Source organism: Cibotium barometz, chromosome 33 (genome assembly GCF_041138505.1).
Source record: "Cibotium barometz isolate CiBa-2024 chromosome 33, ASM4113850v1, whole genome shotgun sequence".
NCBI classification, from domain to species: domain Eukaryota; kingdom Viridiplantae; phylum Streptophyta; class Polypodiopsida; order Cyatheales; family Cibotiaceae; genus Cibotium; species Cibotium barometz.
Genome location: NC_141078.1, coordinates 42,569,548 through 42,584,912, shown reverse-complemented (window position 1 = coordinate 42,584,912; position 15,365 = coordinate 42,569,548). Strand labels below are relative to the sequence as shown.

At 44.3% G+C, this 15,365-nt stretch overlaps 1 protein-coding gene across 2 annotated transcripts in view; it reads right to left on the bottom strand.

Annotated features, from left to right (window-relative positions):
- LOC147619586 (uncharacterized) overlaps positions 1–15,365 on the bottom strand; it is an 81,257-nt gene that overhangs the window by 31,910 nt on the left and 33,982 nt on the right. The window contains exons 7-11 of one of the 2 annotated variants that reach the window (XM_086773254.1): positions 8,366–8,393; positions 6,762–6,854; positions 6,549–6,636; positions 5,623–5,684; positions 2,497–2,570 (exon numbers count right to left, since the gene is read on the bottom strand). In XM_086773254.1, coding sequence (XP_086629380.1) covers positions 2,497–2,570; positions 5,623–5,684; positions 6,549–6,636; positions 6,762–6,854; positions 8,366–8,393 — 345 coding nt within the window. The remainder of the gene's footprint in view (positions 1–2,496; positions 2,571–5,622; positions 5,685–6,548; positions 6,637–6,761; positions 6,855–8,365; positions 8,394–15,365) is intronic. The other variant, XM_086773255.1, reaches the window with a different exon arrangement.

Sequence of the window (15,365 nt, the reverse complement as noted above, 5' to 3'; positions counted from 1 at the left end):
CGTGTGCTGGGCAGCCAATCTCTCCCAACATGAGGTGTACATCCAGAAATTTGAGACAAGAAAAAATCCTTCCAAGGCTCAATGCCTGGTAGGAAACCTCTAACCACAAGTTTGCAAAAAGCAACGCCATGAACTGAACATTTAGATCAATAATATTCAGCCCCCCCTCTCGTCTGGGCTGAATAACTGTGAGCCAAGCTACCCTGCCACGAGTGTCTGTGGTGCCATCCAAACCCAACCAAAGAAAATTGCGGATCAATCTCCACAATTGACCAATGCACGCACGAGAGAAGCACCAACAAGAGGCAATAAACCAAGCTGAGGCAAGCAATACTTTTTGTGGGGTTATTCTTGGGCTTTTTTAAAATCTACACATGCGCACGCACGCACACACGCACACACTTGGAAACATCTTCGGGTGTAGTGGGAGATACATATGTCATCCCATGTAATCCAAAAAAGAGGATAATGTTAATGAAAAATGGGCACAAAATATTTAGTGTTGTAAGAAGATTTTGATGGGGACAATGAAGGCACAACAAGTCAAATCTTGATACAAAGTTGTCTTGTTCAATGATACACAAGGGGGATCCTAACTCATGCATCATCATAAGATGTATGTCATCAATGTATGGGTGTTGTGTCACGGTTCGTAAACTTCCGGAAACTCTTTTGTGTCCAGAACTGCTAGTCTGGCTTTTGCCTTGACTAGCTCCACTTTGTCTTTATCTGCTCTGGCCTGCACCTCTTATAATCTTGATGTGCTCTTCTCGGATTAAGAGGGTCTAGCCCTCGGCCCTTGCTTGGCTTTCCTTGGCCCAGTCTATTTCTTCTTTGAACTCCTTGTTTGCCTCCTCATTCTTGGCCAGGGCCCCTTTTCTTACTATCATCTCTTTTTGACTCTTCATTTTCTTTCTGGAGTTTCAGCAGCTGCTTTTTCATCTCTTCCATCCTGCCAGCTTCCCTCCTCCTTTTGTCCAACTCTTCCTGCAGGGGTTCCTGCTGGCTTCTCATGGTCTGGATGATGCCATCTTGCTCCCTGACCAAGCGTCCGCCCTGTCCACACTCAAGAAAAGACGGTATAATTCCTCTTCACACCGGGCTAAGTACATTTGCTTCTTCCTAATAAGTAAGGCGGCAAAAGGATCTCTGCATGCGAAATGCAGAGATCCTTCCACACTCCCTTTTGTGTAAGGGGCGAAGCCGCATGGTTTTGCACTCATTGCCATACCATCCTTCTAAGGTTGTAAACTGAGGAGGGGTTTGTCCATGGAGCAAGTAGTATGAGGAAAACTGGTGTGTGCAAAGTCATGAATGATGGTGGTGAGTTGTGACATGAGGACTGGGAAAGGTGAAGAGAGATCAAGGTCGGCTGTCTGCTAACGGAACATGTGGGCATCATAAACCAAATTGAGGTCGTAATAAAAGTGAATGTGGATGAATGTAGAAATGGGGGGTCGGGGGGTGGGGATTGGCAAGAGATAGTAAAGGAAAACTGTGTGGTCAGCCCCAATGGGTGGTGGGGCATGGTAGTAAAGTCCTAGCTGCGTCACATGACAGCAGGACCCCATCAAGTAGTCCACAGTGCTTGAGCCTCCATCTCTGATGGAAAATGAAGCTCCTATAGACGGACTAGAAACTGGGATCTCGGGGCTGAATTGAAGGCAATTGGAAGATCCACAAAAGCAACAATACACCCAAAGCACTGTCACTCAGTCAACCTTCTGTCCATTTTTTGTGTGTACCAAACTCCTTTTGGGATGCAGTTACTTGAGAATTTCGTTCACTCTTTCTCACTCATGTTTTCCTCCATCTCTCAGCTAATCCATGACACTGCACAACAAACAGGTAAGGGCCCATGCCAGCAGCACACAGCATGGCCCCAATTTCAACCCACTGCTGTTTGACAAATACCAAAACACCATTGAAGAAGATGACTGCAAAAAAAAAAATGCACACAAAATTGCCTAGAACTAAATTACTCTCTGCAACAACACAATCAAGATTCCTGTGGGGGAAAAAATTCATTGCAAAGGACCAATACATGTATTATGGACAAACCTGATACACACACTAAATATGGGAGAGCAAGCGATGAGAAGGTCTGAGAGTCTAGACTCTGTTTTGCCTCGTATTCTGAGTTGGCACTTCATTCATTGATTTATGTATGAAAGTACCTTTTTCTGATGCAAGCATGCATACACAGGAACACATGCATGCATGCCCATCTTCTAGTTGAGATCGTAAACACACATCTAGAGTTTTAACATAGAGCATGACAACCGAAGTGGACGTGTAGACCCAAGGAGTTTCACAAGTGTTTATTTGACTTCGTGGCAAAAATGATACCATCCATGTCCTTAATAGAAAAAATAATCCTAACTTTTGGATGCAAAAATGCTGCAAGGGCAAAACTTTTGAGTGATTAAATGAAGAGGAAGGCCCAAGTGAAACACAAAATGGGCTCTAAAGAAACACTTGCTGCCTTGTCCTTACCGATATGACTTCAAAGCTGCTTGTGGCAGTGGCCTAGGCACATTTTTGGGTTCTTTATGAACTTCCATCACAACCTGCACATAGCAAACTTATTACCCTTGTTATATGTACAAATCACTAACCAAATCCAATAATTTTTTAGTTGGCATAAAAAATTGAGTAATTTTTATTGTATCCCATTACACATGCGCGTTCACAAACGCATGCAAGGTATGACAAACTCTAATTCGTGTTCAATTAAAAGACACCAAATACACATCTAGTTGATTGCTTAGCATGTTTACATGCCATTGGCAGGTAGCATTATGATCAAACATGATAAAATTCCATGTCTCACCCACCATTACTCTGTCTAGGAGTTTACTGGTCTTTGCTCCCATTGGTAAAGAACTTAGTATTGAAGAAATGTTTACCTTGCTTACGAGAATTTTCTAAACAGTGACCTGATAACACAGCTGATCCATAGCATGATAATCAAGGTCATGGTCATTCCACATGCTATTTGGGATAAAAAGATTACTAATATAGCTGCTTGACACACTAATTTACATCACTGAAAAGAATGATCTTGCAAACAAAGGACTCATGAAGTGCCTCAAGTTCTCACACTCAAGAGAAGATCCTGAGCAAAGATCGAGAAATACCAGATTAATGTTGGCTAGAGAGAAAGGGATGTGTGTGTGTGTGTGAAAAAGAAAGAAACTTTAACATCTACAAAAGACCCCAAGGGTATGAATGATACTATGGTACCATGGGTATACTCGGCCATGGAAAAAGTAACCGAAGGAAAATGGAAACAACTATCACTAGTGCATATACATGTGATATCAGCATAAACGAACCTGTGTATGAGGTAATTAGCCATGATCAACTAATGGTAATGCCCGCCTCAGACAATACCAATCTGCTGGCCAGGGGAATATCAAGCCTATGCGATGGAAAAACTATTAATGTCTTCAAAAGACCCAGAGGGTCTATGAGACTAAAAAGATAGTACAATGTATGCATGATAAATGTGAAACATCGAAAAGAAAAGAAAAATGTGAACAAAACTAGCTACATAAGCTAAAGTATCTATGTGTGTTAATATTGTTTAACTTATTTTACATGCTTCATATAATCCTTTGGTGCTCAAGAGCTGTAAGGCGAATTAACTATAAGGCCATTAGTCTACTAGACCCCACTTTTTATGTTTTGGACGGCCACAGTGTGAACACATGCCCAACGTATATGAATGAACTCTCACTATTGTATTGGGAACTCTTATGCATAATTGAAAAGACTCTTGGTTCAAATAGAGAAAGAGAGAGAGCTTGAAAGAGCATGATTAGGTTATACATTGTGCCTCTTGCTTGCTTGTGAGAGGGGAGGGCTGTTGCTAGATCTTGTTCATAGCCGAGCCTCTGCTTCTGCTCTGCCTCAAGGCTTTTGTTTGTGTGTGTGTGAGTCTCAGTGTGTGTACAGAGATGGGTCTTCTGAGCAGATTCATAATGTATATACTAGACACCACTCTGATCCCAAGGTAACAGAAACAAAACGAGCCAAACTTGCAGAGAATCAGGAAATTCAATTTCTCTATGATGAACTGCACAAAGATTATAACTTGGCCCAAAACAAGTGGAGCAAGGAAAAACTCTTGTTAGGTGAAATTGGCAAACCCCATAACCTTGTACAGAATTAACCAAGGCGGTGTGTGTTGAGCTCTGGTATACTCAAATGAATGCACTTTGTGTTTGTGATTGGAGTAGTAGTAGGATCCTCTGACGGGGATGTACTAATGATCAACTAGTATGCTTGCATTATGGTTTGAGTGATGCATCAATTCATCTTTGTATATATAACATGTTGCTTGTTGCACAATGTGTATGTTTGTAACAAGGCTCAAGCTTCTAAAGCTCTTAATGACATTGCACTCTTGATCTCGGAGATATACGGTGCCATTGACTCACTTGGGCATTGGATTGATGATGAAGTTGTAGCTATCATATCTTGAGAAACTTGCTTTCGGGAGAGAGTGGTGGCCGCGGACAAGTGGATGTGGTGGTGTTGTGATGGACTTGTTAAGTGGGAGCCTAGCCATGTGAACAAGGGCTAAGGTTTTAAAAACTTTCGAAAATGGAGACTATGGGCAGTCATGTGGCCGACGACCACGCATTAGTGGCGTGTATGCAGCATGGCAGCTAGTTAATGTACATGTGATGGCGGCATCAAGAGCTCGTGGAGAGAGAGGAGGATAATGGAGCAGGAGCCCACGTGGGCATGGCGTGGCAATGAGCCGACTGATCCTGGGGGTGTGGAGACTGATTGAGATGGGCATGGGGGGTCCTCTCTTTGGCATGAATGAAGGCGCAGTGTGGCAGCACACAGAAAGGTGATGATGGGGCGACACGGCAGCTGTCCAGCAGCGTTGGGACTGATCGAGAAGTAATGGCTAGCTCCTTGTACACGTGGAGTTATCAGGGATCATGCAGTGTCCCTTTGGAGAGCCAGACAGCCCTGCCCCTCCAGATTCGGGCCATTCTCTCGTCAGCTCCAGATCCGGAAGATACTCAAGCACCACCCCAGTCAGTGGACATTGCCTCCTTGTATGCTGTCACAGAGAAGGATGACCCATGATGAGCCCCACTGATTCATTGGCCTTACTACTCTTTGACTATATGTGGGAACTGCATAGTACACAGGCCTATTTTGTTTGGCATTTTTATGTTTCCATGTTTATGTTTATGACTTCACCTTACACATGGAATATATGTAATGCTTTGGTCTCATAGACCCACTAGGTCTCTAGTAGACGTCACTAGAACTTTATTTCTTTCTTTTTCCATTTCCCCCCGTCTTTGGGGTTGCATCACATCCCGCTTCCATGCAGCACCTTGCATTGTACCGTTTGCCAAGCAGCATCGGGCCACAATAATGCATCCAGTCAGCGCCAAGTGCCTTGTGCCGTCACACAATATTCTTAGTTTGGCATTGTTTGCATGCAGCTAGGTTTCCTGTGACTTTGAAAACTTCAAATAAGACACAGGGACAATGGTACTTGCACAAGAGCTTGCTTACCAACAACATTATAATCAAATGAAAGCTTGAAGTGCCACAGTTGCAGTTTCAAGTTTAGAGAATTGATACCCGACATTCACCAGACTTCATGAAATACATCTCCATTGCCTCCTCTCCTTGAAAGGCAATCACTGCAAAAATTAGACAGGTTATTCTATTCTTTGTGAACATATTCAAGTATCTGGATTGAACACACATACCTTCCAAAAGAGAAGCTAAAGGTGATACCTTAGAATCAGCATAAATTTTTATGCCAAATCAAGGGGAATTCCTTCATTGACGCGCATAACACGTGAGTGCACAGTATCAGTTCCTTTTTAGTTTTAACAAAAGGGGAATATACGATGCGTGATAGGGTTTCACAGAAGCCTTGTGTATGTAGTAAATAAGGGTATCCATTTGAGAGTTTCCACATATAAGAGGTGTTGTGATGTTTCTCGAGGGGTCGTGCATTAGGTGGCATCATATATATACTGAATGAATCCTGTGGGTACCAAATTAATCCAACTACCATAAAGAGCTACATAATAAGTGTCCCTTGAGGTTTAACCTCAGTCAAATCTTGATCGAACACATAATAAGTGACCCTTGAGGTTTAAACTCGGTCAAATCTTGATCGAACCCGTAATAAGTGTCCCTTGAGTTTTAAACTCGGTCTAATCTTGATCAGGCCCCATAATAAGTGTCACTTGAGGTTTAAACTCGGTCAAATCTTGATCAGGCCCCACAATATATCCCGTGAGGTTAAAACTTGGCACATCTTGATCAGGCCCCATAATAAGTGTCCCTTGAGGTTTAAACTCGGTCAAATCTTGATCTGGTGCCGAATTGGGAAACCCTAACCCATTAAATGTAACAGATTTCTTGCTATAGTTGTTTGTGCATCATCATCATACACACAAACTCGTGACAACAAGCAACACCAGCCTTGTTTACCCACCACATCAAACAACACAGCACATAAGTTCAGCAAGGTCTCTTTATTTGTTGATTACCTCTATTTTTAGCAAAAGTACGTGGAATAAGTAGTCTAGCAAATCGTTGGATACTTTGATCAGAAATGCCACGCAAAACTTTGATGCTCTGCTAGACCCCACCCAAGAAAAAACTGTTAAAACAGATAAAAATCCCATTATATCGTTTTGAAAAAGAAAGAAAAAACCCCATTTTCAAATATGAAAACTTAACATTTTGGCATTCTATTTCACCTTCAATGTTTCCACTTTTTCCTTCACTTCTTGTGAAAGTTCAGTTTTCAAAACATTGTCATAATCTTCCTTGGTCAAAACCACCAGCTCACACTAGGAAACAAAAACCATGCAACTTCAATACTGTGGCACACCTTACAGCTGATAGTTGATGTCAAAAAATTAGTAAGGCAGAGGGTTGAGAGAGAGAGAGAGAGTCTATGGAAGGCCAACTTATCCTATGAGAACAAAATATTACAATCTATGCAAACTATAAGAGGAAATGCCCAGAGCATCCCCTAAAAACTAATCACACACACACACACAGACACACTGGAATTGCATCCCCTAAAAGCTAAGGGAACACAATTTTCCTCTGTGAGTGTGTGCGCGCGCGCACACGCGCACATTTGAGTGAATGCGTGCGTGCATGCGTGTGTGTGTGTGTGTGTGTGTGTGTGTGTAAGAGAGAGAGAGAGAGAGAGAGAGAGAGAGAGAGAGAGAGAGAGAGATTCTAGCTTTTAGAGGGTGCAATTCACATAGTCAGAACATTATGGTACTCAATCATTTAGCCTGCATGATAGAAGTACTGAACCTTGGGCTACACACACACACACCAGACAAAGGCAATGGATCCCAATGGCCAACCAGCACAGACATCAGACGCATGTGACCTGTCTACTAGAGGACACTAGAGGTAGGGTTTAACAGAGTATTTCAAACCTTTGTGGGCACTCTTGATTAAGATACAGAGGCCACGAGTGTAGTGAGGATAGATTTGCAGAGGAATTCAGACTAGGTGCACACCTGTAAAGGGGTATCCAAGAGCCAGCGACATTTGCCCTAAGAATAACCCGATTTAAGATCACATGATTCGAGACCATGTGAACCAAGAGCAGGAAATGTGTGCACCAAGGGAAGGAGCAGGTTGAACAATCGCTTTGGAGGAGTTTTGGATATGTTTGTGGCAGCCAAAACAACCCCATCCAGGTGCCCAAAGCTCAGCCAAGAGCCATTCAAATTTGGGCGCCCAAAAAGGACATAAAGCCCGTTTTTCTGGTCATGGGCTAATGGGCTAGCCGACAGCAGGCCCACTGACCAGCATAAAATAGGGGATTGCTGACAATAAGTAGGGGGTTTCCCTCCCCACTTAGCCTTTGATTTATTCTTCAGCCCAACGACGAAATCCAGAAGCAGAAGAAACTCAGAAATTGTAGCATACAAGTGGACTGCTCCCTTCCCAGTTTGGGAACCACTGAGAGAGGACAGTGATCTAGTATATTTGAGCATATTGCCTTGTATATTTCTAAAAGAAATTACCCCGCCAAACATGTTGGCTGGTGTTGCGTTTGAGTGCCAGTGCCTTGTGTGAATGTATTCTCTCAAGCTTTTAGTACTTTTATCACACAATCTAAATGATTCAAAACCATGACCAAAGGTTGCTTCGGACAGACAAAGGACCTTTAAGATGAAACTAGCTTCTAACATAACATCCAACCTTCCATAGAGAGAAGATTAGGGAGTGATAACTGGAAGTTTGAACTAATCTCTCTCTTTCCTAGCTATGATCTGGATGCTTTCTGAGTTTTTTTAATTGTAAGCGCCAACCTCAAGCTTATTCTCACCTTTTCTTGAGCAGTTACAGTCTCTCTCCTGGAAGAAAAGGCACAAGTCAAAACCTTTGCCAAAACAACTGTTTTTTAACTTACCAACATCTTTATATTTGTGTTTGTGTTCATGTTCATAGACCTACTCGTGCTATGAAAGTGGTAACACAGAAAGAAGTACAGTGGAAGACTTGCAGAAGCACAATCATACACAAGTAATCTACTCTAACTTGTATTGACCTTGAGAAACCAAGCTTAAATATACAATAAATAGAAGTACAAATGGCTATCTGAAAAAGTTGCAAAAGATCAATGCTCAGATTGAAGCCCAAGTGGATGGAATCAAAGTTGCTTTTCTTGCCCAAACATGATAATGAATATTGAGAAAATTCCGCCCTCCGGCGAACATATCCATTCACCTCTCAAGAGCCTAAGAGCTTTCTTTGGATGGCTGGTTTTCCATAGGACTTCCATGATGGTCTAAGACATAAAAGAAGTGATATGTTTCTTTGTCCATACCAATGGAGGCAAGAAAAATTTTACATAAGCCATCAAGATGGACTGTACTATCCTCAGTTGCACATTGAAAGAACGCGGAGCGCGGAGCACCAAGCGAAATAGAGGTGCAGCACGCGGAAGACGGCCATCAACCGGCTGGGTCCCCCCCCCCCCCCCAACCCACCCAAACATTGTATGAGACCATCAATAAAGGTGGGGGATGAGGGGAGACCAAGGGGCATTTTGCCCTATATAGAGGGGTTAAGTTGACCCCAACCCACTATGTGGGATAATAGACTGCCACATGGCAGCGTGAGAAGCGGAGGGCAAAGCCCGAAGCCGAGCAGCAAGAGCGGACGAGGCTTTGATACCATGAAAGAACGTGGAGCACATAGCACCAAGCAAAATAGAGGCACAGCACTCGGAAGATGGCCATCAACCGGCCGGGTCCCCCGCCCCCCACCCAAACATCCCATGAGACCACCAATAAAGGTGGGGGATGAGGGAAGACCAAGGGGCATTTTGCCCTATATAGAGGGGTTAAGTTGACCCCAACCCACTATGTGGGATAATAGACTGCCACATGGCAGCCTAAGAAGCGGAGGGCAAGAATCCATTCCAACATATGTGGCATCACTAATAGATACACTCCAACCCAATGGGTAACCTAAAGGTCTAACAATATCTGTTGGTGGAAAAATCTTTCCAAGCCATAATATATTGTGCCAATCCAATGATGTTAGAGGTAGCTGTTTGGATTTGCAGAAACCGATGAACAATCTTGCAGCTTCCCCAAACAATTGGAGAGCCCTTACAAGTCTTGCAAAGTGTTTTTGGGGAAGAAAAAGGAGCCATCAACATTAGCCTACACCACTAAGTTACGACCATCTGGCAATTGCAAACCATGCAAAAGTCCTTGATCTGTGAGTTTGTCCATATATACAAGTGACGGGTGAGTGGCAATTGCATATAGTCATGCACTCAAAGAAAATGCACTAGACTGTCTTGATAGAGCTAGTAAATAACTCGCTACATTTTAGGTCCCAAAAAAAGTTTTGTCATCACTATAGCTATGAAATCCCATTGAACTATATCAAAAGCCTTTGCAACATCTATAGTACATCCTATTGTGAGTATTTGACATAAATAGGCTGTCTAGTTCAATGGCTTCCTGCACACCATTATTTCTAAGACATTCTAAAGCAATTCTATACGAGCATATGTCGTAGAAGAGTTTCAACAGGAGGCAAAGCAAAAGCTTGTTAAAAGTGAGTCACACATTCCTTCTCAAATTGCAGTACATTTTGCGTCCACTCTCCATTGCCCTGTTGCACTCATGAGATGCATAGTTTTTGTCTCGTTACATGTAAGCTTTTACAGAAGGCTTTAGATGAGCAGCCCTTGTCCAGGATAGGCTTGTGTATAGACCTGACTTGCCACTTTTGCAACTTTCTATTCAATTCAAGCTGATGCTTGGCATAACATATCTGGTCCTCTTTTTGAGGAGACAAGGGACAAACATGGCTAGTTTCTTCAAGAGTTTGCAGCTGATTTTTCAACTGGTGAATTTTCTCTCCCAATACCATTTGCCATAATCTGTAATCACCCCTTCCATTCGAGATGCAAAATGGTACCAACCAATCTCCATATCTTCATAAATTCAGTTGTGAAAGCAAGGACTACATCGGCAACCATGTCTCTGAAGTACTGATGGGTCAAAAAACTATTGTTAATCAGCAGTAATCTCTTAATTGATAGCTGTAAATCATCTACTAGCATGTCAAAGTATAAACCTAGCCATAGAGGAGCATGATCAGAGAGCTACAAAGAGTAATCCTGTAACTCGCGGCGGTGCTCGGGGGACTAGGGCCTTTGACACACTTGTTGATACCATCAATGCATATTAAAACACTTACATCCACAAATGCTGAAAATGGAGCTTGCACGTGTGACACCACATAGAGGCCGGAATGGGCCGACCCCCCCCCTTGGAGTATTTTATTACCCAAGGAGAATAATATCATGTACAAGCTTTGAGGGCCTTACTCTCCCCACGGAAGATGCCAGATTATCCATATACAAATGCCATAACACAGCCCAACACGAGGCAACCAAGCCGGACCATAGGCTGTAGAAATGCCGAGCCAACAACATAATCCATATACCTCCGTGTGGGTACTGATTCTTCGCCAAAAACCACGGGTCTTCGCGCAATAGAGTTGGTACAGCAAGTACAACTCTCCATTCAGCTGGCACAACAGGTACAATGGCTGGTATAGTCGATACAGTGGCTGGTACAGCAAGTACAAATGTTGGTACAACATGTACAGTGACTAGTATAGCAGGTACAGTGGTTGGTACAATAAGTACAAAAACTGGTACAGCCAGTACAATGGGTGGTACAGCAAGTACGACAAGTACAAGGACTGGTACAGCCAGTGCAATGGCTGGTACAGCAGGTACAAAGACAAGTACAACCGTTCTCCAACGACTTCAGTACCTAATATGACTCCCTTTGAGGCATACTTTGGCAGGAAACTTGACGTCTCCCACTTCCGTGTTTTTGGGAGCGATGCGTATGTACATATTCCGAAGAAGCAGAGGGGGAAGCTTGACTCCAAGTCTTGTAAGCTTATGTTTGTGGGATATAACTCTCTTTCCAAGGGATACAGATTGTTTGATCCAAAGAGGAATGAGATTGTTGTCAACAAGGATGTGGTCTTTGATAAGCATGTTCCGGTATCCACTGTTGATGGCCGCCACTTCTTGGAGACCCAGAGGATGCTGATGATGATTCCCAGTCCATTGTTCCAGCTAGACAACCACAGTCAGTACAGAAGGTTGAGCCCGCAGCTGGAGTTGAGCCCCCGCAACAGCAGGGGGCTCCGCGTTCTGTTCAAGTGGTTAGTCGACACGCTTCGGGAGTCAGGTGTCACGGAGCTTCCCTCCGAATGGACCACAGAGGACGGACCTCGAAGATCGCACAGAGTCCGAGACAAAAGTCATTCAGCGGAGCTTCTTCAGGTAAACTATGCTTTGATATCTCATATCATACGGGACAAGAAGCCCACTTCCATCAAGAAAGCCCTTTCACAGGATACTTGGAGAAAAGCCATGCAAGTGGAACTTGATGCCATCGAGAAGAGCAACACATGATGGGAGTTGGTACCGAGGCCGTCGAAATGGTCAATCATTGGTGTCAAATGGGTCTTTAAGACCAAATATGTGTCAGATGGGTCGATGGACAAACACAAAGCCAGGCTCGTGGCTAAGGGTTATGCTCAGCGGCCAGGCATCGACTATGAGGATACCTTTGCACCGACAGCGAGGATGACCACGATTCGGACTGTTCTTGCCCTTGCTTCTTCTCAGAGGTGGCCTGTGTATCAAATGGATGTAAAATCTGCGTTCCTTAATGGTGACCTGCAGGAGGAGGTGTATGTTGAGTAGCCTCCAGGCTTTGTTGTTCCAGGATCATAAGGGATGGTTTACAGGTTACGGAAGGCCTTGTATGGTCTTAAACAAGCTCCCAGGGCTTGGAATCAGAAGATTGATTTCTTCTTTCTTCGGACTGGTTTTCAAAGATTGGTTGTTGCAAATCCCAGCCTGTATCTCTTTCGGGGACGCGGCATGGTTACGATTATCATCCTTTATGTGGATGATCTCATTCTCACCGGCGGTCATGTGGAGCACATTGGCGTGATGAAGGCTGCCTTGTCAAAGGAGTTCGAGATGATGAACGACCTAGGCTTACTCCACTTCTTTTTGGGATTGGAGATCTGGCAGACCCAGAGGGGTTTTTTCGTCTCTCAGCAGCGGTATGTTCATGAGTTGCTTGAAGCCTTTGGGATGGAGATCTGCAAGCCTATTACTTCGCCAATGGACCCGAATACAAAGTTACCTGTTAATGATCCTTGTGAGCTAGTTGATGCCTCTCAGTATCGGAAGCTGGTTGGTTCATCGATACGGTTGCTGAACACCAGATTGGACTTGAGCTTTTCCGTGGGGCTCTTGAGCTCATTTATGCAGACGCCATTGAAGTCTCATTGGGACGCAGGATTGCGGATCTTGCGATATCTGCAGAGTACGAAGGACCTTGGACTCTTCTACACAGGAGGGGGATTGATGGATGGAGTCCGACTCCAAGGATGGAGTGACTTAGATTGGGGAGGAGATCCAGACACGAGGAGATCTACTTTAGGTTACAGTTTTACCCTCGGCTCAAAAGCAGTTTCTTGGATCAGTAAGAGGCAGCCAACTATTGCCTTATCTTCAACAGAGGCAGAGTACCGGGCTGCTTGTGGTGCTGCTTGCGAGGTTGTGTGGCTGCGGAGGTTGCTTGACGAGATTGGGTTTCCACAGAAGGAGTCCACAGTCATCCAATGTGATAACTAGAGCTGTATAGCTATTGCTCGGAACCCGGTCTTCCATGCCCAGACCAAGCACATAGAGATACAATATCACTTTGTATGTGAGAAGATCTTGGCTGGTGACATCTCGCTACTTTATTGTTCGACGGAGGACAATGCGGCGGACCTCTTCACGAAGTCTCTACCTCAAGCTATGCTCCGGCGGCACTCCAGCTCCCTGGGGTTGGTTTCACAGTTAGGAGCTGAGAGAGGGTGTTAGAAGTCATCTCCTATCTATACATATACACCAGGGCCTCTATTGTGGGTGTGCCCGCCTTATTAGGTGTTTTCTCATTTTTCCCCACTCTCCATGTTTTTTTCCCATTTTTCCCTATTTTTCTATGGCTTGGGTGGCTGCCCTGTGGTGGCAGGAGGACCTAATTTTTCTATGGCTTGGGTGGCTGCCCTGTGGTGTTGGCAGGAGGACCTAATTTTTGGCCGACTCCATCAATGTACATTCTGGAGGTGGCCGACTGTTTTGGACAGGTCGTGGACCTTTTTTATGCATGCCGACTGCTGTGTGTAGTCGTGGGCTCTTTTGGTCTCCTGTCGGCTGTCCCTGATGCAGGCCGACTGCCTTCTTGGGGCCATATAAAATGGCCCCATTGCCCCATGCCTTTTGTATCTTCATTTTTCGGGATCTTGTGTATATAGAGCATAGTTACACGCCTCTCGCTTTCCTTCTCTTGTGCTGTCTATTTTCTGCACTCTACTTGCTCTCGTGTTCTCAGATTTTGTCTTCATCTCTGCTGCATATTCTGACACAGGTGAGGGGGAAGTCTCAGGAGGTCAAACCGGCTATGGATGACCACGGGCTGCCATGGAGAAGCGCCTGAAAGAGGCAGGCGATCAGCAACAACTTGAGAAAAAAAAACGCAGATCTGTCCACCTTGCTGAAAACGCAAAAAACGCAGGAGGGAGAGGAGGGATCATCCAACATTGATCTTCACCGGCGCTCTGGTAATGATAGAATGCACAGCGGAAGAAGGGAAAGTGGAAACACAGGAGAGAGAGTGAGAGAGAGATGGAGAGGAAACACAGGTATAGTCCGGAGCAAGAGGGGAGAAGACCTCATATGTAAGGGACTACAGCAAACAATGCTAAGCAATGAAAAAGAGTGAGGGAGGGACTAGCTATATATATGCCCAGATGTAGGCAGCTGACCACCTCACGACTAGGGAAAAAGTGCCCAAGGCTCCATAAAGTGGGGATAAAATATGGGAAAAATATGTGAGGGGTGACCAACCCCTCTAGCTAACATGGTCAGCCCTAGAGGCTAAAATAGGACACCACAGGAAGCTAGCAACAAGGAGCTGATGTCTAACAATGTGGACCTATGCAGACCCCATCTTTGGGAGGTTCCTTGTATTTCGTGCTGCTTGTGGATGATTGTAGCAGGTTCACATGGGTGTATTTTCTTTCCCAGAATGACCAAGCCTTTTCTTGGTTCAAGGATTGGCATGTTATGGTGGAAAAGGAGTCTGGATTGCAGGTGAAGACTGTTCGGGCTGACAAAGGAGGGGAGTTTTCTTCTAATGCTTTTGTGTGGTTTTGTGCAGAGCATGGCATCAAGTGGAAGCTGGCCAATACAAGATCGCCTTCAGAGAATGGAGTGGTTGAGCGTAAGAACAGGATGGTGGTAGAGATGGCGAGGACGATGTTGGAGCATCGTGATCTTCCTCGTCCACTTACCCTCAACCAATTTCCGACGACTTCAGTACCAAAGATAACTCCATTTGAGGCTTATTTTGTTAGGAAACCAGATGTCTCCCATTTTCGTGTTTTTGGGAGTGATGCCTATGTTCACACCAAAGAAGCAGAGGGGGAAGCTTGACTCAAAGTCCCAAAAGCTTGTTTTTGTGGGATATAACTCTCTTTCCAAAGGCTACACGTTATATGACCCAGAGCGGAATGAGGTTGTTGTCAATAGAGATGTCTTTGATGAGCATGTTCTTGTTCGCATGAATCATCTCCTCGTTGTGAGCCCCATCACTGAGTCAGTGGGGGACATAGGAGCTCTGCTTATTTTTAGGTAGCATTGGCTATTTTTCTATTATTTTTTGGGCACCTTTTATGGACCTTTTGGCATTATTTATTTTTGCCCTCCTTTG